Source organism: Populus nigra, chromosome 16 (assembly GCF_951802175.1).
Source record: "Populus nigra chromosome 16, ddPopNigr1.1, whole genome shotgun sequence".
Classification (NCBI taxonomy): Eukaryota; Viridiplantae; Streptophyta; class Magnoliopsida; order Malpighiales; family Salicaceae; genus Populus; species Populus nigra.
In genome coordinates, this window is record NC_084867.1 from 14,356,345 (window position 1) to 14,378,290 (window position 21,946).

Sequence of the window (21,946 nt, forward strand, 5' to 3'; positions counted from 1 at the left end):
CAATGTCATTGCCGCAGCCAGAAAAAAAAAATCTTCTCGCAGTCTAATTAGCTACGCTTGTTTATATATATAAACAAGCTTGATATTGCACTATTTCCTCAATAAAATTTGGGGCCAATGCTCGTCCAAGAATCATTGCATACGCACACACAAGTGTCTTCACGACTTGGAAACGTGTGAAAGTGCATGGCAAATGTCATAGCTATAATCATGGCAATAGTTTGAAACTTTCTTGACAACCCATAGATAATGCACCTTCGTGGCTGATGAATTATCATGCTGCTCGGTCACGCATAGTGATTGATTTTTTCCCCATTCGAATTTCAAAGACCAGAGTAAGTGTTTCTCATTTTCTCCCCTATTTCGAAGGGCTGGAATTAATGGAGGTCGTCCTTGCGAATGATTTGACTATAGAATCCATTTCAAATAATTACTTTTCTCTCCATGATCTCACACTTGAGAATTGTAGGAGCAAACTCTTGTAGGGTAAAGAGAGGAAAACTGAAATAAGAAATCTGGCAGAGGTAAATCTCATGTTCAATGGATATTGCTGCAGTTTGTAACATCTCTTGTAATGAAAGTAGCCTCTTCATGCAGGTCGGTGTTAGAAGCTGGAAGAACAATTGAGTTGCCGTCTCCATTGATCATGGGCCAAATCAACTCCAATTTTTGCGGAAAATAACTCAATTTCTATTTTATTGTGAATTAATTTGATGGAAGCTGAGACAGTTAAGCTTAGTTATGAAAGTGAGGGTTTCGATTACTTTTTCGATTACATACGAATAGTCAAAACCTAAGATATCTCTGTGAATGAATTTAATTGGACATAGATATGCCATTTTCTTAAAAAAAAAAAAAAAAGACTTGTCTTATTCTGCTCCGTGACTCGCGGAGCAAAATGGGAAACGAGGATTTGTTAAGGTGGCCATGGTAGGAGTTAGTTATTGGTCGAGTTCCGACCAACCATCTTCTGTTTCAACTTTAAACTCTCAAGTTAGGCAATGATTACGGAGATAATCCTTCGTTTTATTTAATTCAATAACCCTATTTTCTTATGCCTAACTTTTTTGAGATGACGTGGTTAAATTCAACTCGTTGATCTACTAGCTAGCTTTCGACCGAAGTGACTGCAGCGAGTTAGTTTACTTTCTTGATTATATATATTAAAAAACATTAAACCCAAGAATGATTAGTCGTTAGTGCTTGATTTATGCTGTTGATTCCATTAAATATTTACCTTTAATGAGTTGAGATCATTGAAAGAGATGCAAAAGGAAGAGTTGAAAGAGGCGCAAACCTTTTTTCTTTTCTTTTAGTTTACAACAAGGTTTAATGGCTTTTCGACTAATTGACATGTGTTTTGCCCCTAGTTTAATACATGGTCGTATGCTGGCTAAGATTTTCAAACCATAGATAGATATTTGTAAGATGTAGTATGGGAATTAAAGAGTGCTCCTAACGAAGTCTTTGGGTTTTGTTTTTGTTTTTGTTTTTTATTGAAGATTTTAACGGTACTGTAACTGGTCATTATATCTGAACAGGTGAGCCCATGTAAGAAGCCTCCAAGCAAGAGGGCAATAAATAGAAAACAAGGTTTGAGTTGAGGATTTGTTATCGCTGGATCGAGTTCTTGTTGGAACTTGGAAACATGGTTAGAGCTTTAATACACAGCTCATATTACAATTTCGGGCCAGATGGGCTACTGCTGTAAGAAGGGCATTGCTACGTTTCTGGCTCCACCCTCTCTCTCTCTCTCTTTTTTTTGTTCCCTTGTTCCTACCATTTTAATTTTTCTGTTCAGCCTATATATCTGAACATATTTTTTAGAAAGCGTTTTATTATTATTATTATTATTATTATTTTGATAGAAAAGATGAAGATAAAGAGTAAATGTTATCTTATACTATTGTAATCAAGATTATTTTAGAAATATAATTATTTTATATTCCCCCTATTTTTATTTCTATAATCAAACAAATTTACGTTTTTTTTTAATATATATTTATATTTATCATGAAATAATAACTAAATACATATAATTTTGACGTTTAACTTTGAAAAATCTAGCTCGCACGTAGAACATATCTCATTAACAATACAAGTGTCATCATATTTTCATTTTATTTATTTCCTTATAAGCACTCCGTGTCAATATATGCATATTATAATCTCTCTTATAACAAAATAAATTAAAACTAGTCCAACAATTTTGGTTGGAGTGATATCATTTGTTATTAGTTCAAAGAACCTACAGTACTGAAGGAAGAGAACATGAATCAGTCGAAAGGAATTTTTTCGTATTCTTCATATTGTTTTCATGATTCGAATAATAATAATAATAATAATAATAATAATAAGCACAATATATAATCGTTCCTAATTTAATCTATAAATGATCATCACATTTAAACAAGATCCTAGCTTGGATCGATCCACCTAGTGGGATCAAGTCATTTAGCATTTTAGTTTGCCATTTGGGATCTTGGGGCGGCCTTCGTTGTTCAAAATCTGAAGCTAATTAAAGGATTTCAAAGGAGGCGAAACTAGTTGTGAGGGGATCCCGGACAGAAGAAATATTCCAAATATCTATCTATCTATCTATCTCAGTGGACACACACACATATAGGTTCTGTGAAATTGTTAACAAGAGTCCAAAATCACAGGAAGAGTCATATTTCTGTGAAAAAAAAATACAAACTTAACATGGAGCACTTGACATACATTTATTTCCCTTGAGGAATAAAGCAAAGCAAGTAGGTTCAATATTGATAGCTAGCCGATCACGAGGACCATCTGTTGTTTCAATTTTTCTCAGATTAACACAAGATGGGAAGCAAACTGATCCTTTCATTCATAAGTCTGTATATCGAGGAATGGCATTGAATATCGTCGGCATAACCTCTTATTATATTCCACATAGAAACTATGCAAAGATGTCCATGAGCACGTAATATCATAAAGAAATTAACTATATCTTCATCATCAACAGTTAAGGAACAGACATTTATACCAAGTATATATATATTATGTAAAAAATATGAAAACAATGACGGTTTATTTCCCTGGTACGGATTGTAATAAGCTAAATTCTATAGTGACAGATTCCTTCCGAGTCATTCAATGAGCACTGCGTTAGCTAGTTGCCACTTTCAATGCTAGCTAGCTCGTACGAGTATCAATAAAGACAGAAGCAGCAACAAATCAAATGCACTATCTTAGGCCCATTGGAAAGGAGAATCCGACATGGGAGGCAGTTGTTTGTCTACGAGGACATTCATGTTGGTTCTTGTCTCTCATGGGGTGGAAGAAAATCTCACTACAAGCTAGATTTTCCTTGCAGCAGATGAGTACAAAATGTTTGAACCAAAACCAAAGCTGAGATTTAATCCAGTTTAATATATTTTTAGGAACTTATAACTGAATTAATGATGAGCCCTGAACTATTAGACTTTTAATGAAATATGTATAATCCAATTGAGGAAAGAGCGAAAAGAGGAGAATTATTCAAGTGTTATATAACTCTCTCTTAATTAATTACTGTAATATTCTAATAGCTCGATGTGGTTTACACCATATATGGTTAAACAAAAAGGATCATAACTCATAACCCCATCTTTTATTTGATCAGGGGATGCAACCTGACCTAATTAACAAGTGATAATAGCTATATATATATATAATCATGAAACTTGAAGTACAGCAGCCAAGAAATCATAGACAAATTACCAGTCAACAAACAAGACACAGATCATAGAGAGAGGGGGGGGGGATCTCTATTCTACTATTTCCTTCAAAGGGTCAAGCTATTACTACTGCCCTTTAAGAGATCACCTACTCACTGTTGAACAGTTAGCTGAGTTAATTTTGCTACTATATATATTGATAAAGACTTAACACTGAATTCAAACATTAAAAGAAATCAAAACCACTAAACTGTAAAAACATATATAGAAGGGAAAACATGTCCATACAAAGCTTGTGTTGGCTTACCTTGAAAACATGGTGAAATTTAGAGCTGAATGCTGGAAAATTCCTAAGGGATCGCATGATCCAACGAAAAGACTAAACATTAATATGATTTAGACATCGAGAGTCATTAGATCAATGCGATCCCTTTGGAACACTCCAGCTGCACTAAGAAGGATATTGATTTCGAAACGGTTGAAGAGCTCAGGATTTTGTTGTCGATTCTAAATGATAAAAGAGCTCTTCGTTGCAGCTAGCGCATGGAAACACAAAAACCAGGATAGGGTTAGTTCTTGCTTTATAGAAGAGATCGAGGAGACATATTGGACTTTTCTGGTAGCTCACACAATTGGTGTGGTGAGGGATTAGGTCTCGTGAAATTAATATGACTCTTCCAATGCGAAGAAAAATACTAAAATAGCCCTGTACAATTGAACTGGATTTCTCATTAATTTTAACCTCGCTAGAAAAGGTGAAATATGTACATATATAAATTAGGGTTATAAGTGTACGCATGTATCCTTCCAGTTCTCCTAGCTACTATTTCTAAACGGGCACTAAACCAAAACACTGATAGCTAGACTACTTTCAAATATTCTAATTTTTTTTAAAAAAAAAAACTTAAAAAACTCCTTTTCTGTCATGTTCTTAATTAATTCGGTCATCTGATCATCGATCTCCTCTAATAATTGAGGCATGCAGTGCTGATCAGATCATGTGTTGAACACACACACACACACAAACCTGTTCAACTTAAATATCAAGATGATATATCGAAAGGGCATACAGGTAATAAAGAGGGTAGACAAGATAATGAGAATCTTACATGGTTTCAAGGCAAGCAAGAGTTGCAATCGAACAGCTAATGCTGTTAGGAAGAAACTAAACACTCAGACCGTTCAAGAAAAGGACACTTTTTCTTTTTTTTCCAATCTTTATCTATACATGTCTCGTCCATGAATATATGCAAATAAAGAAATTAAATAATATCCATGGCCACACGAGTGCTGGCCGGTGCTGCTGCTGGATTGCTTCCAATTAACTTGTTGCTGCTTGATTGTTATATGATAGATACCTGGGGCATATTTGTAGGCTAACGTGATAGATAGATGCTTCTCTCCACAGATTTTATTAGAAAATAAGGTATATATATATAATAACTAATAAATCTTTATTTTAGTGATGATAATTAAGTCTCTTGTTAAAACCCTCGTACCAAATTCCATGCCCTATATCATGACCTTGTTGTGAAGCACTTCCAACTATACATGTCCCGTCGATTTGCTACTCATAGGGTCTTATGTTCTCTTCTTTTGCAGGCAAAATGGCAAAAGCCCCAAATCATTTTATCACTTTCTTCCTCAACTTTACTAGGTTGTCCACTTTAATTACCCTTTTACTTCTCTCTTTCATGTTTTTTATGCCTTCATTCATGTTAAAAAGCCGGGGAAAAAAATCTTGCTTGAGAGAAAAGAGAATCTTCTACATGACTCAATGTTTGGACCACAAGTAAAGAGCAATTTGCATTTTGTTTTATATGTATTTACAAACCATAGGGTATTAATTTGCGAGCACATAATTAGGTTTACCACGACTAATCTTCCATGCTAGCTTAATTAAGACTAATTACCATGCCAGGAAACCTCTAAGTAGTGTTACTGGCCTGATTTGAATCCCATGAACCCTAACCGGGTATCGGCCTTGAACCAGCAGGGTCCATTGACCATACCCTCTACTTGCCACTAAATTAACCACAGTACCCTTCAATGAGTAGTTTATTGCATGTAAGTACAAGGTTACAAGTAGCTTTCATCGACTCCGTTTAGTTAAACTTCATATATTATGAAATTATACAATTAGAGTTGGGCTTATACGATGATGAAAACTCCCATCGGAAATGGAAAAAGAATCCCTTTAATTTTCATTCGATATGTACGTATCAGCATCCTACACACAAGCTAGCCACAATATTCATTTTCAACAAATAGATGCAAGCAAACTTCAGTTGCAATAATTAGTTGGGAAATACTGTCTTAGTATCATATATAATGACGTCCATCACATGTTTCCTTTGAAATGAAGGTTGTCTTTAGGGTCTAGTTAGCTCTTATAATTAAGACCCATGCACCATTTACAGGTAATCGCAGTAATATTCCATTATTGAAATCTAATAAGCTAGCAAAGCAAATCCAGTCTTGTTATGCATCAACATATTAATATTAACACGCTCACACTTCAAACATTTGATGCCCTCAATGCAATCCTTCACTGATTTTATTGATCAGTTTTTGAAGAATATGAATCTGTACATACAAATCTATTTTATTAAGTTTATGATAGTACATACCGTGTTTCTTTTTTTAAAATAATTATGGATGGTTAAGTCATGAAATGACTTCACAAAGACATTGGGTTTTTTTCATAAGTCGTGATTCTCGGCTAAGATATGTGGGTTTGATTTTAACTTTGTATTTGAGATTAATTAAGATATTAAAATAAATAAGTCTTTTATGGAACGCGAAACTTTCTAATACTTAAATTGATAGGTATATAAAAGAAATAATGTATGATAAAAATAAATATATAAAAGTATTAAGTTGAAAAAAATTATGAACTTTTATCTTTACTTAGTGATATAAGATATTTATAAATTTTAATCATGTTATCTCATCTTAAGACATGGAGAGTTGTATAATAATTAAATTATAAAAATATTGACTCATTATTAATTTTAGTATCCAGTCTTTTATTGAAAAAAAGGTTGGTGATTGAAAATACTAGAAAAGGGTATCTAATCTGCATAAAACTTAATTAATGTAATTTGCAATGTTACTTTTAGTTAGAAGATGTGATATCAGTCCTATTTTGCTTCTTGTATGTAACTCAAAAAATATTTATGCGTGGGTATCGGACATCGACGAGAGAGAGAAAAGCATGCGAGGGAAAGAAAAAAAGGCACGGATGGGGTATACTGGTCTGGGCCACGACCCGAACTTCATCGTGTTACTGTCTGGGGCCTCTGGGCCACTGCTCAAACAACAACAAGGCGACACGTGTTTTGCCATTTTTTTCGCTGGTAAAAATTGTGCACCATCTGATCAGACCTTACTTGTGAAATTACAAGAGAGTGGTCATTGTGTATTAACGATAAGATAATTATGCTATGAAATTTAATAATTTTAATTTGGAAAATTTAACATTATATTCATATATACCACACTATTTTTTAATAAAATAACGCTTCTAAAAAAAATAATAATCAACTAATCTCAATTTTCAATATGTTTTATTCTTTTTAATATACCTTATCTCAAATTTTTATATTAAAATTAATGATTATGTCATCATGTGCATTGTAAATGTTACTTTTAATATATATTACTGACAATGTTCTCCCCAATCAATAAAAAAATGGAAATAATATTTATTGGTGTTGAGAATAATATATTATTATAACGTAAAAAACCAAGAATTTCTGTCATTTTTTTATATAAAAAAAGCTAATAAAATTCTCATATTTCTTGTGTTGTGCTTTTATATTTCACTCATCATATACTTAAAAAAAAATATGATTGAAGCGGGTTTTTTGTTTTTTTTTATTTTTATTGAAAAAATTCATAAAAAAATTCAATATTTTTCCCATATTATGATTAATTTACCATTATAATAAATACCTTCTATACATATAATTTTAGAGTAAATATTCAAATTAGGCATGTTTAATTTTTCAACAAAAAATAAATAAAAAATAAAAAGGGCCCAACCGGTGACCTCTTGATCTGCGCTATGGCTCAATTATTCGTACCCAAAAATCCTACTAAACCCTCCTCTATCTCCACGGCCAGAAGCCGAAGAAGCGAACCGAAACGACAACAATGGTGTCTCAATACGGCATCAAGTACGCCGTTCACATCATCACCAATCACTTCGGTCCTCTCGTCGCCGTAAGCAAAAACTCTCTCACTCGCACTCTCTATCTTGCAATCTCTCTGAATCGATTTATAATATAAAATTGCGTTTGTTTTTTTGCAAACTCAAACAGAAAGTATGCGACTGCCTTCTCAAGAAAGGACCGTTACCGCTCCGTGAAATAGTCCGTTACACTGAGCTATCTGAGACTCTCGTCAGAAACTGCTTGCTCGTCTTGATCCAGCATAACTGCCTTCAACCTTTCCTCCTTGAAGAAGAAGGTAATTAATTACCAAAACGGTGCCGTTTCTGTTAACATCGATTGTAATTTATTTATTTTTTAAAATAATTAGGTGGATTTGGAGAAGTAAATAAAGTGAGTTCGCTGTACATGGTGCTATTCGATAATGTATTGCATCGCGTTAGGTTTTCCAAGTTTATGGCTATTGTTTCGCAGGAATTCGATAAGCTGGTTAGTTTTTTTTTAAGTTTTGATTTGTGATTTTTTTGGAGGTTAGGTTAAATTATGGATTTGTTTAGTGTGTAGATTTGATTGAAACATTGCTTCAGCACGGGAGGCTTTCGTCAGAGCAAATTTTTGATGGATTTAGGGACAGTACAGAAGGCAAGTCTCGAATAACTTAGCTAACTGCGGTTCTTAATGGTTTTCAGAGTTGAATTTTGGTTCTAGTGTTTTTAATGCTTGGTTTTTGTTTGAAACTTTAGGGAGTAGTAGTGGAGGTATGGAGGCTTTACAAGAAAATATGCATAAGCTTGTGATGGCACGATATGTTGAAAGGTGTCCTATCTCAGAACCATTTCTTGCATTACCGAGTGAAGAAGAAGCTGCTCCTGTGAGGAGGCGAGGTGCTAAATCAGCGAAGGTTATAGCTTTTTTTTTAGTGTGAAATTTATAGGTGGCTTCTTATTTGTTACATAGAGTTGGCAATTGCAGCCTGCTATTTATGTACGTCTAAGAACATGGCCAGCAAAGAGACCGCCCTATGAGCTGTGGAGTGGAAAGCTTTACATACTTTCACGTGGGAAAATCAAAACAGATGAAAAACTAATAGAGGGAAATTCTGGATTTTCTTTGACTTGCGCTGAATTATAAGTTATGCCATTGCTGTATTTATCTCTTCACGATAAATAATGAGAAGGACAAGAACTATGCAATTATTGATTTAACAATCAGTCACCTTAGAGGTTTCAATGAATGCCACTTTTGGATAATGAATGACTAGAGAACTTGATGTTTGATTATTCTGACTTATCCTTCTTGAATAGACTTGTACAATGCAAAATTTGAATTCTGCTTTTTAAACCTGATTCCTATACATTAACAAATTTCCATGATACTTACAGGCATTTTTAGAGCTAGAAACCCTAGAACAACGTGTTCTTGTAGCAGCAGTGCCTCCAGAAGGAATGAGATTTTCATTTGAATTAAATCCTGAGATAGGTGCCGACAGAGATAAAGTTGAGAATAACTCCTTTAGCAATATTGGAGATAAGGTTAGTATATGAATTGTTATGTTGAGTTAAGAGGTTTATTAATGTGCTAATCTTTTATTGTTGCATGCATAGCGCAAGCTTGATGCTTTGGAGTCCGATATTGATGGCGGGGTTCCGGACAAACAAGTAGCTCTTTGGCGTGTCAATTTTGAGGAATTTATTCGCCGGCTTAGGCATAAGGTTTGCTTTGACTTACAATCTTCATCTTAACTGTGCCAATACATGTATACAAATATGTTTCTCTTAGATTAACATTGAAAAAAAATTACCAAATTGTCTTCATGCTTGCTCTGTGCTTGTGTATTCTGATCAAGAGAAAACTTATGGTCCCAAAGTGTAAAATTGAAAGAAAAAAAACTTAGATCTCTTTCTTACTGAATTAACTCTCCCACAACATTCCTTGAGGAAGGTTGGTGGAATGAGATATAAACACAAGATGTTCAAACAGTCAGACAAAATCTGTCACGTCATGCATGCATGGCTATTTTCCATTTCTTTTCTGAGGGGCAGGTTGACTTGGTGGTGCCACATGTTCACTATTTGAAATTTAGGATGTTTCTTGCACAGAAAGAGAAAATCCAAGGTGCTCAATTAAAAACTGTTAAAATGTTGTTTGTTTTACTTTATCCTCTATGATGTCCTTTTCATTCCATATCTGTATTGACGTTTATGACACTGGCTTCTGTTTGATACCAATTACAATCATCATGCAAATGAAAGCTATAAAGTTCATTCCTCTGATTTTCTTATATGCTCCCTGCATATTTTGGTTCAAATGATGCTACTGTTCTATTTTTCTTCTAGATTTGTATTGAGACTGTGAGAACACGGCTGGATGATGAAGCTGCCACTGTCTTCACTGCAATGCTGGATGCATCAAGGAGTGAAGAAAAGAAAATAAAAACAGCAAGCTCAGGTGATGAGATTCTAAGATGATTGTGTAAATTGCTTTTAACTCATTGCATCATCAGATATTTTTCAATATGTATGATCCCAAAAAATAAGAAGAAGATTTAACACAGCATCCGTGGAGGAATTGATGACTGCCACCCCCCCACCTCTCTGTCTACATATATGTTTGTGTGTGTTGATGAATGGAAAATTACAAACCGATGGTTTGGCTTTCTAAGTGTGTTAAGTGGTAGAGAGGAAACATTATTTGTGCTGCCTAAATGATGTGGGCAGAGGCTGAGGTCCATCGACTGCAGCTCAGTGTTTTTCATGTAGCACAAGCATCTTGACAGAGCCAGCCAAAATAGAATATTAGATCCTTGTAGCGTAACTTTCTGTCCCAGGAAAAAAAAAGAATATAAAGAAGGTGGCAGGGAAAGAAATCATCCAACTAGTGGGGTAGCTTTCTGACTGGATTTTCAATGGGTTATATAAGTGAAGGCACTCAAGTCATGAATGAAATTAAAATTGTAATTTCTTCATTTTTATCCTACATCATATCCTTCATATGCCCTTTGCTTTCTTTATTGTGATGAGAAACATTTCAACTAATGAAAATAGACACAATGCAGTGAATGGATTGTCAGGAAAAAAGACACAGGAAATTAATCTCTTTCCTCTAACCATTTTTCATGCAACTCTCTTACCCATTTGCTTTTATGATGTATTGTGTCTTGCAGTTCCTTTATCAGAAAATTCCATTTATGCAGAGGTGATTAAGAGCGAAAAGGGCCGTAATATGACCTTAGATTATGTTATATCTGTCCTTGTCGGGTTGAGTTCTTCTCCACCATTTGTAAGGGTGGTTGACAATTCATACAGTATAGGTATAATTTATCTCCTTTTCAACTCCGTTTCATTTCATTTTGAAACATAAAACTAGTTCCTTTTTGGATGAATTTCTATCCTTCATTTTGCTTTTTAGTGACTTATTTGTACTTGTACAGATTTCAAACATACCATCGAAGTAGCTCAAACTGACGAGGTCTGTTCACCTGTGACCCTTTTGAAATATTAGAATTCAATGCTTCCTTTGTTGAAGTAGGAGTCTAATTACATTTTCTACTCTGCAGGTGGAGTCAATTGTGTATAAAAAATATGGCAAGGATGCTTATAGAATGTTCAGGTTACTGTCAAAGGCTGGTCGCTTACTTGAGACTGATAAGGTGATAAGTTTGAATTAATGGATATGTTCTCAGTTCCATTGCAATAGTCATATGATGGAAACCATGGCTTTCTTTCTTGGTTTACAGTGTAGATGAATAATCTTGAAATTGAGAATTATCTATATGTTATTTCTTTCCTGTGAATTTATTATTTAGGTGTACTACGGTCATGTATTGAGGAGAAGCAGATCTCTCTGTAAATTTGAGGAAATGGGTTATCTAGCTCTACAGAAGGTTTAGTGAGTGCTCTTCCTACATTGCTCAATGCTTAGGTTTCAGTCACACCCCACACTCTTGTTGGGGCTGGGTTGACAACCTTAGCACTTTAGGACCTGCAAACATAGGGGTCTGGAAAGCCATCCCATTTGAGTTCTGCTGTCAGCATGGCCAAGCACACTCTCTTCATCTTAATCTCAACTGTAGTGTGTTGAGGCCCATATGTCTCCGCATAGTATTATTTGTTTTTAGGATTTGCACAAAGGTTAATGTAGGTTAATAGGCTATTTTCTTTTGCTTCTTCTAGAGCTACTTTTAGAGATCGCATTCTAATTAAGAATATAAGCATGCTGTTAGTAGAAAACTTCAACTAAATGAGCCGTATTTCTTTTCCTTTTATTTGTATATAACCATATATTTGAAATGAGGTTAAATGTCTCTGTAGGCTGAAGTTTGCAATACTATAGTACAAAAATCTTGCAACAGGAATATTTTGAGCTTCACCTTTTCCCATGCTTCAGACAATTTAATGTCTCTGTAGGTTGAAGTTTGCAAGAATCTAGTCCAAAAATCACTACTTTTAATCTACTAAACAACAATATTTTTCTCTTTTTGTTTTTTTCTTTTTCATTAGTTTGAATTTTTTTGGATGATGTGTTCGGTTTATCATTTACTCAAATTTTGTTATCATTTCTCTAGATTTCAGATTCAATATTCCTTGAAAAGAAGGAAACAGCCAACATCCTTTCTAAGATGTGGCAGGGCGACTACTTGCAGATGGAGGTAAATGAATTTTATTTTGCCTGTTCTTTGACGAGTGTATTCTCTTTGTTAAACTGCTACTTAAAAAGTTTTAAATTACAAAAAGCCTGTGAAGTATCACGAAATTATGATGACACGCAAAAGCTTGAAGATATTAGAAAACCACCCCCAAGTTTAATTGAATATTACAAAAACTCCCTTCTGTATACAAAATACCTGTAAATATTTTTGAATTATTCCCCTTAACATTAAAGGTGTTTGGGGAGCAAAAGGTGGCTTTTGTAATTTTTTGAAAAATTTGGGTGGTCACTGTAATCTCATGATATCTTAGGGGGGTTATTGTAATTTATTGTAAAAAAAGGGGTTTAAAAGATTTGGACTTTGAGCTTGTAACTAGTTTATGATGATGATCATTAAGGTATTTAGAATGATGATCATTTGGGTTTAAATGTTGATGATCATTTGTAATGCAGAAATTAATCGCCGGACCAACACAATTCTTGTTGTGGAAAGTAAATATGATAAACCTAAGGGAACGTGTATTGGATGATATGTTCCATGCGGCCCTAAACTTGAGTCTTCGAGTGGCATACGAGCTAGAACAACAAAAGGAGGTTTGACATCTACCATTATTTGCCCTTTTTTCCTCTATGACTGAAATGCACTTCTAGACGTGTTGACCAACAATGCCTCTCTTTTTTCCCCTTCCTTTTCAATTAAAGCTTCAACCTTTTTTCTCATTCGTATTAATGACGTTGATCCGGCGAATTCTTTCAGATTTTACATCTCGGAGTTGATGGGCCAATGAAAGAGAAGTATGAGAAACTTAAAAAAGTTAGATTTCTCCTGGAATCCTCAAGGATGAAGCTTGACGATGCTATAATGATTTTCCATGATTTCTAAATGCATCTCATGAGTGTAAAAATATGTTTTCATCTCTTAAGATAAATTATTTTGTTTTCTTTCTCCTTGACATTGTCAAGATCATTGAATTCCATCTCTTTTGCCCACAATTTTGGCTTACTAATTGCAGACAACGAAAAGAGTTTTTGAATTTATAAAGTAAATTGAAATAGTTGCTTTAGTAATTTACCATCTTTGATCTTTTTACCTTTTCACGCTGTTTGAACCCTGTGATTCCCCCCCCCCCCCGGCATGAATAAAAATCAACAAGAAGATCCTCTGTATCGTTCATGGATCCTCGAAGAAGGCTCCTAAGGGATTGCCACATGCTGAATAACGGAAAACTGAGATGCATCTCTTGGCATTAAAACAAAGCCAGGCTTTACAGTGATTCGCAAAAGAAGCCTAAATATAAAATTGTTAAAGAATCTATCTCTCCCCTATTTCTGCAAGAGCATGAAACTCGGGAAGTCTCGGTAACAATGTCTTCAAAATATAAACGGTAAAGACCGGTTTCTACCCATCTCAATTAGCAAAACAAACTGGTCTGCTCTGTGTATATGCTGTACTAGCATCATTAATGGTGGCTTCTCTCATCAAAATTTTCTATTGTACTGTTACTTATGTGCCCTAGTTGCAATGGGAACCACCAGCTGCTGGCTTCTTGAGGGTATTTCTGTGCGATTCCTTTGTCACCCCGTAATAATTTGGTCTACTACCTGCCCATGTAATGAATTTCCAACCATAAACTGACCCACCGACAACATAGCTTCCTCGGATCTTCAGGCCATCATCTAACTTCATCTGCGAGGTGATTGTTTCTGCAGATGTATGCGAGGGCTGTTGTATTCCCCCATCCCGGTGTCTATCTGGTAATTGTCTCCCTCCCACATTCTTCCCAAGCCCCGCCGCTGTGGTCATCTGGTTGTATAAATCCATCATGAGCTTCGATTCTGTAAGTTGAATATCAAATCAATTACCAAGCATACGCTTCAAAAACTTACAGATATGAGAAAAAGCATCTGGCTATTATATATAAGATAAAAAAGGAACAGCACCAATCAAGACAAGCAGAAAGGACTCACGTGATCGAAGTTCATGAGCTGCTTTGCAATCCCGAAAATCAGGTGTCTGGAGAACCTGAGGTAGAGAGGCACAAAAAGATAGAAAACAAGGATGATGTTAAAAAAAGAAGAAGGTTGAGGGCTTTTTTGTGCGCATCTTTACATGATTCGACCATCTGGCAATATCTCACAGCCTAATGTATCATACCAGCATTTTGCATCAAAGAGTTAGAAACAACCTCAAGAGCCTGTAGTAAAATTGCTTAGACATTGATTACCCCTACATGTATAAACCATGAAGAAACGAAGATGTATTATTTTCTCAATTTGAACCGCCAATGCATCGATACCATTAACGTTTTCCTAAAATACTTGGCATCAATTTGAGGCAACAATGTGAGAATTTATCAGACCAAGTCAGTACAGTCAAACAATAAACAGGCAGTCACGAATGATGAGGGTGTCCTGACTATAAAATTCACGATCAGCTCTACGAACTCGAACCAGTAAAACCAACAACATAAAACACATTGACACCTACCTCAAACCGAAACCCCAGCAACACAAATCCTAATATCCGTTTTTGGTATAACTTCCGGCCTCTGGAACCCCTTCACAACTAGAAACAACCCACTTTTAATGAGTCTGCCCTAAAATCCCTGATTAATATGCCACTAATAACTGCACTTTAATTCTTTCCTTCAATGGACCAGGATTTACACAAAAATCCAACGCAAAACACCCATGATAGCAATTAAATGCACAGCTCAATTAAAAAAAAAAGCAACACATTATGTTTCCTGGATTGTTTTCTCACCAAGAAAACAACAAAAAGTCAAAGCTTGCACAGAACACCAACTAAAAAACAAAACGCACAAAAGCTATAAGGAAAACAAAACAAACCCACTAAAAAATCCACCAAAATCTTGTAAAAAACACGGCCAAAACACATGAAGAGACAGTACCAGAAAGACTTTGGGGCGAAGTTGTTGAACAGCAGCTCGTATCTTGAAGTAAGAGGAGTTAGTGAGGTCCACATGGCTTAGCTTCCTCTTGCTGGAGTGAGTCTGAGGAGGTGGTGGTGGGTCTTTAGGTACGGTGTCACTTGCGTTGCTCTTCGCCTCTTCCATTGATAATACAAAGAGAGAGACCGTCCACTTTTAGACACCCACGTTAACAAAAAGAAAAAGAAAAAGAAAAAAAAAAGAGACCGTCCAAAGCCAAAAAAAATAATAATGCCATTCTTTTTAACCACTTGTGGCTACTCAATTAGCTTGGGCCACTCTTGGGTCAGTTCTCTTGGAGATTGAAATCAGTATTATTAAGCCCGATCCAATTTACGATGAAGCGAGGTGGATGTTAAAGCTGTAACTAGCGTGTGCGTGTATAATTAAGAATTAAGAAAATAATTCTTGAATGAGTGATATAAATCGATCGTATTGTTAATTTTTTGATGGGATAAAGTGTTACTTTCTCTTTTCTTCTTCTGTTTACTTTCTCCAATGTTGTAAGTATTTTGTAGTTATAATCTTAGTATTATAAAATTTTTCATGAAATTACTTATAAATCATTTCATGAAAAATGACAAAACTGATTTAAGTTATTTTTATTCAAAGAAATATTATAAGTATATTTGGGTTAAATCAAATATTCATTAGTGGAAGTTTTTAATTTAAGATCATTTAAAATCTTTAACTTTGAACTTTGAATTATAGCTTATATATATAAACTTAAAGAAATAACTTGAAGTTATATTCGCCAAACATATATACTTCTGTAAGTTATTTAGAAAAATAACTTGTAAATCATGATTTTTAAAGTTAAAATATCATATATAACACTACTAAAGGGAGCTTAGTTAGTTATAATGAGGACGTGAAGTAATTAATTAACAGGAGTATATATTAATTATTAATAAAATGTTGGTGCATGGTTAAATAATGCTGTAGCAGTGTCATGTCACATTGATCACATGTAGTGTAGGCAAATACCATGTGCATGGCGATCTATGCCAAATCTTACAGTACTGAAAGTGAAGGTTTGAATAAGGAATTAAGCCACTTGTTTCTTGACTTTTATATATATGTGGCCGGCCGGCCCCCAGCTAGTGTGTTTGAATTCTTTCTTTCTTTTTTACTTTTTTGACAATAAGTTTGCGTTTGGGTTTAGCTTATGAAAAATCATGGTTTGGCTCTCAAGTTTTATGAAAATTAACCACGACGACGAAGGATGGCTGGGAATTTGCGATTAATTTGAAGGGAAAAGAAGAGATAGAGAGTACGTAGAAAGAATGGTCATGACTAGCTCGCTCTACAAATTAATTAAAAACAAATGAAAATGGAAGGTAGCTAGCTGCTCGTTTGCCTTTGTAATTTGTTGTTAATTAGCAAATTAAGTCTTGGTACGTATGTTCTTCCTTTCCCGCTCCTAATAAAAAAGCTAGTAAACTTTTGCGGCTGGGAGAGCTGCGGCTGCTATGATCACATGGTGTAAATAAACCCTAAATTAATACAAAACACGCATATTGTAATGCCACAACACTTACTTCAATTAAAAAATAACCTTATTCATTCATCATACGCAACTATATATATATATATGAGAACATTTTATTTACTTATTTTCAAGATTTAATTTTGAATATTAAAAAAACACAAGTCGATCGTGAGAACCATGCATGAAAATTAATAAAATTTACAAAGTATATATCTTCGCATGTATTTTTTCTCCCTTTGTGTGTGCGTCTCTCTCTCTCTCTCTCTCTCTCTCTCTCTCTATATATATATATATATATATATATATATATATATATATATTACAAAGTGATTTGAACGTGTTGTGAAAACCAACGAGTTGAGCTCCACATGTATGACTCATCATTACCAATGTTGTGTGATATCAACGTGACAACGTCAAACAACGAATGATTTCATTGATGAGGATGCAACATAGCACGAAGGAGAAAGAACGCTGGAGATCATGTCATGTGTCGTGACCGTCCATCTATATATGCATACAAAGAAAAAAAAGGCCACAATTTTCACGACTCATGCCATATATATACGCTGTGGATCAAACAAGGATGAAAAAGTAGAATTGAATATTGTGTGCGAAAGTGCTTGAGCGTGAATTAATGGAAGTGATGGATGCAGGCAAGTTTCTTAGGTGACTTAGGCCTAACTTTTTGTTAGGTACATTTGAATATATAGACGACACGGTTCGAATTTTACACACGGCTGCATGCTGCTTCTAAGGGCCTTCTTCGTGCATCTCTGCATCTGTATATCTTATCTTTTAATTTAATTACCATGTCATAATCCATACATATTGTGTCGAATCTAAATTAACGAAGGCTCTCGAGCAAGACAACATATTATTAAGTAGTTTACATCATCTGATACCTTTGCTAACCTCAGACCAAAGTACAAGATTAGTTTAGAATATTTGATAGTTTGCTTATAACCCAAAACCTAAGTACATCACACCTAGCTTGCTAGCCTCGAGCTTATTAAGTACAGGAAGCTGACCGATTGAGGATATATACTATGATTATTGAATTTAATAATTTGTTGAATTAATTTTGATGTAAAAAAAGAGATGGCCGGAAAGTCAACAAGAACGAGAATCCTTGAATTATATATATATATATATATATATATATATATATATATATATATATATATATATATATATGCTACAGTAGTAGGTTGACTGAGATTAGATTTGATCAGTTGAAGCCGTTAAATTGGGAGTTGCTGCTCTGATCTGATATTATTATTATAGATAATGTCAATGTAGTGCCCACCGACCATCGTTGCTAGCCACTACCTGAGGACAGCGGGATTGGACTCTCACCTTAATTCCCTTGTTAAAATATATTTTACAGTATTAATTAATTATTAATCACATACAGACACGGTTTTTTTTCTTAATGTCAAATGTCAAGTACTGGAGTAAGTTCACCTAACGCCTCCAGAGAATGGGTTTTTTATATTATATATTAATACAGTGTATTAATTACAAAATAGTTATTTAAGATATAATTCTTGAATGGTTCTTTATTGAGAAATAAAATAATTGTGTTACAAATGAAATTAGAGGAAATAGAAAGAAACATAATATGCAGAAAAGATCACAACTAAATTAGTAATGTTATTTATCCATATTTGAATATCATATATATTATGAATGAGGTCGTTGTTATTTACATGCACTAATTTTTAAATTGATGTATTTATTTATGGTATTTGATGTATGTTTAAAGCAAGATTAATACGATAACAAATGAAAAATAATTGTGATCACAAACCGATTGTTTTTATGTCTAGAACAATGTTCGTGTGCATTTAAAAAATACATTTAACTTGAAAAACATATTAAATTCATGGTTTTTTTTTAGTGTTTTTGACGTGATAGTATCAAAGACGATGGGGTCGGTTCATGGATTTTCCTATTTTTTTCTGCATTTCACTAAAGGGTTGAAGGAGGATAGTGCATCAAGCTATTCGCAAGGGCCAACTTGATCCTCTTCCCCAGGGATCCCGGATGAGGGAACCCTAGGAGAGCCGCCGACTCCAACTATCATCCATGTACGATCCATACTAGATATAAAAATATAAAAAACTATTTTAATATATCTTCAAGAAAAAAATAACTTCTAAAAAATACTCCGAGTGACAATATTAATTATATACCTAGCTGTAAGTATTTGAATGTGTGGTTTTTTATTTTAGTTTTAATTTTATAATAATAATGGTAGTAAGTCCAGGGCTTGATCACGTTTTCAAAACAAACGAAGAAACAAGAGATAATGTTAGTTACAAGAACACCATATATGGACACACGTTATGAATCAAAGTCTACATTTGATTTCAAAAACACTTTTAAGATTCACGTTTGCAATGTGAATCTCAACGGAAGGAGAAGGAGAAGGAGAAGAAGAAGCCTCCGGTTTCTTGTATTAAATTTGAGCATGCACCGTCGCCTCTTGATATTACACTTTGGTGGTAATTAAATATATCATCCCAGCCCTAATTGTTTTTTTTTAATATATATATATATATATATATATATATATATATATATATATATTCTTACAAAAGAGTGAGTGATATTGAGATCTTTTTTTAAAACAGAAAGAAGTTTATTAAGTTATAATTTCTTCTAAGTATATATTTGATAAGGTAATATATGAGTTCTTATATAAGTGTATTTAAACAGGGGAAAAAAAAAGAATGCTTTTTTCTATATTTTTTAATGGTTTTGACTATATATTAAAACTAATAAAAAAAATCATAAATCGGTGCCCTTCCAGTAAAAATATTCTTTAAAATATTCAAAATAATTATATATAAGTGTAGATCAAGACCCTTCTTATTTGTTTTTGATTTGGCTTGATTTTGGGATTTTAAATTTGTGAGAGGGTGTTTAAGGTTTCAAAATATGTTTATTGTGGTTTTTAGGATTTTTTTTCAGTGCGTTTTTTATTTTTTTTAAAAGCAAATTGAAAAATAAGTTTTTGAGATACTAATACTAGGGGAGTGATTGTTTTCAGTTCGGTTCGGTTTTTAACAAAAAAAATAACTAAACCGAATTAAAAAAAACTGAAACCGGTTCAAACCGACTGTTTCGGTTTGATTCGGTTTTTTAGGACAAAAACCTGTTCAAACCGGCTTGACTTGATTTTTTTCTGGTTTGACTCAGTTTTTTTTGTTTGGATTCGATTCGGTTTGGTTTGGTTTTTTCAGTTTCAGTTTTTAAATTTATTAATCCATTTTATTAAACAAACATTAACTTTTCATTCTATAATTAAAAAATTTATGATATCAGAAAATAAATCCATAATACTATTGTTTTTTATGTTAAAAATTAACTTAAAATTCTATATTAGCTAATAGTGAATATCTCAAAGAACTTTTGTAGAAGTACTATTATCCTACAATCCTAAAATATTTGGAAAATATTATGAATAGTTAAGCACTTTAATTTTTTTTTAATTTCTAATTTTAGACCTTTCTACAACCTAATTTGATGAAATTGGACCTGGAATTATGATAAAAGTACCAAATTAAATACAAGATTCAACTAGGACACAGTACAAATAGAATCTTATCTTCCTTTTGTTTTTGTTTTTTTATGTCCTTTCCATTTCCTTTTTTTTTTAATCAATTTTCATCTTTTTTTCTCAATAATTCTAAAATAAAAAAACTAGTCTGCCGCCACATTTGTTTCATTATTCATATAAACAATGAAGAAGGTTATTTTTTTTTTCATTTTCGTTTCCTCTATTTTTTTTCTTTTTATTTTCATTATTTTTTTTAAATTTATCTTCATAATTTATCTTGGATCCCCGCGTAACCTATCGATCAAATGTGTTAACTCCTCAATATTAAAAAAATATCATCTTGATTTTTTTAAAAAAAATTAAAATCTCATTTTTTAATATTTATTTAGATTAATTTTGGACCTACTAAGTTATCGTATCAAAACCTCATTTTTTTACATAATTGTTTTTTATCCAACAAACAATGTAACGTTTTAAACTAAAAAACTAGATGGAGTTCTCTACCAAGCAAGAAAATGTGGCATTTGTTTTTTGTTTTGTCCCTTTGTATGTCTGTTTTAGACTATTGTAGCTTTTGATGGCCCTACGATTCCACCAAGGAACAACAAATTAGGATTTGTAATCTCATTTTAAATTAAATTAAAATAAATAACAACGTACAAACAAATTAACTAAGAGCGTGTTTGGCAGTGTGGTTGCGGGTGCTTTTCAAATAACTTTTCGTGCCAAAATGCATGCCAACGATGTTTTTTCATTTTTTAAAAATCATTTTTAACATCAGCATATCAAAACGATCCAAAACGTACAAACCATATTAAATTTTAGCAAAAAAAAAAACAAAAAATTTTCAAATTTTTTGGGAACGCGGCCGCAGCCGCGTTCCCAAACGGTCCCTAAGAGGCCGCTGTTTCTTTTTCATGTTTGAAAACAGCAAAGTGAGTGACTACCAGCCTCCGTACGACATCTTTCTTCAGCCCCCACCACCGCATGCTTCCCTCCTATTGGCACACTCTCCCATCAAAGCTGAAAAAAGGATGGATGGACGGGATTAAAATCACATCCGTTTGCCCCATGATGAAATGGAAGATGTCGATGGTCTGGTCTAAGCATCCACTGCTTTGTCCCCTAATAATAATTATTATTGTAGAAATTAGGCAGGCAAGCTGATGGTTATTTTCTGTACAATAATTAACTCAATTATTAATAATTAATTGATCGATATGATGTCCAATTGGTTTCTTCAATGAAAACAATCATCCAATGCTCTTGGATTGCATAATTACATAAAAAGCAGCAAACCTCCCCCTGTCGTCTTAGCTAATCCCTCTAATTTATTCTTTATGTAATTGAGCGGGATTTCTTCGCCCGTCGTTTGAAACTAAAGCTTCTCATGCGTATGCATATCATCAGTCCCCTTTCTTTCTTTCTTT

At 33.7% G+C, this 21,946-nt stretch overlaps 2 protein-coding genes and 1 long non-coding RNA gene across 4 annotated transcripts; 1 reads left to right on the plus strand and 2 right to left on the minus strand.

Annotated features, from left to right (window-relative positions):
* Positions 1-2,691: 2,691 nt before the first annotated feature.
* On the minus strand, positions 2,692-4,305 carry LOC133675026 (uncharacterized). The gene is made up of 2 exons (XR_009835325.1): positions 3,991-4,305; positions 2,692-2,859 (listed from the first exon to the last, which is right to left on the minus strand). It is a non-coding gene; the product is annotated as an uncharacterized LOC133675026 (long non-coding RNA).
* Positions 4,306-7,761: 3,456 nt separating this feature from the next.
* LOC133676245 (uncharacterized) lies at positions 7,762-13,573 on the plus strand. 2 transcript variants are annotated; one of them, XM_062097890.1, is made up of 14 exons: positions 7,762-7,910; positions 8,009-8,156; positions 8,229-8,347; positions 8,416-8,504; positions 8,606-8,759; positions 9,241-9,390; positions 9,463-9,570; positions 10,195-10,306; positions 11,022-11,168; positions 11,289-11,326; positions 11,415-11,507; positions 12,423-12,506; positions 12,959-13,099; positions 13,263-13,573. In XM_062097890.1, exons 1-14 carry the CDS (start codon positions 7,842-7,844, stop codon positions 13,386-13,388), a joined length of 1,578 nt encoding a protein of 525 aa, XP_061953874.1. In that variant the 5' UTR covers positions 7,762-7,841; the 3' UTR covers positions 13,389-13,573. The 2 variants fall into 2 exon arrangements, with proteins under 2 accessions (XP_061953874.1, XP_061953875.1); XM_062097891.1 differs by lacking the exon at positions 8,229-8,347 and having other exon boundaries at positions 8,423-8,504.
* A 149-nt stretch (positions 13,574-13,722) lies between these two features.
* LOC133676246 (uncharacterized) lies at positions 13,723-15,657 on the minus strand. Its single transcript, XM_062097892.1, has 3 exons — positions 15,418-15,657; positions 14,474-14,528; positions 13,723-14,341 (listed from the first exon to the last, which is right to left on the minus strand). The coding sequence occupies exons 1-3, from the start codon at positions 15,580-15,582 to the stop codon at positions 14,019-14,021; spliced, it is 543 nt and encodes a 180-aa protein (XP_061953876.1). The 5' UTR covers positions 15,583-15,657; the 3' UTR covers positions 13,723-14,018.
* Positions 15,658-21,946: the final 6,289 nt, after the last annotated feature.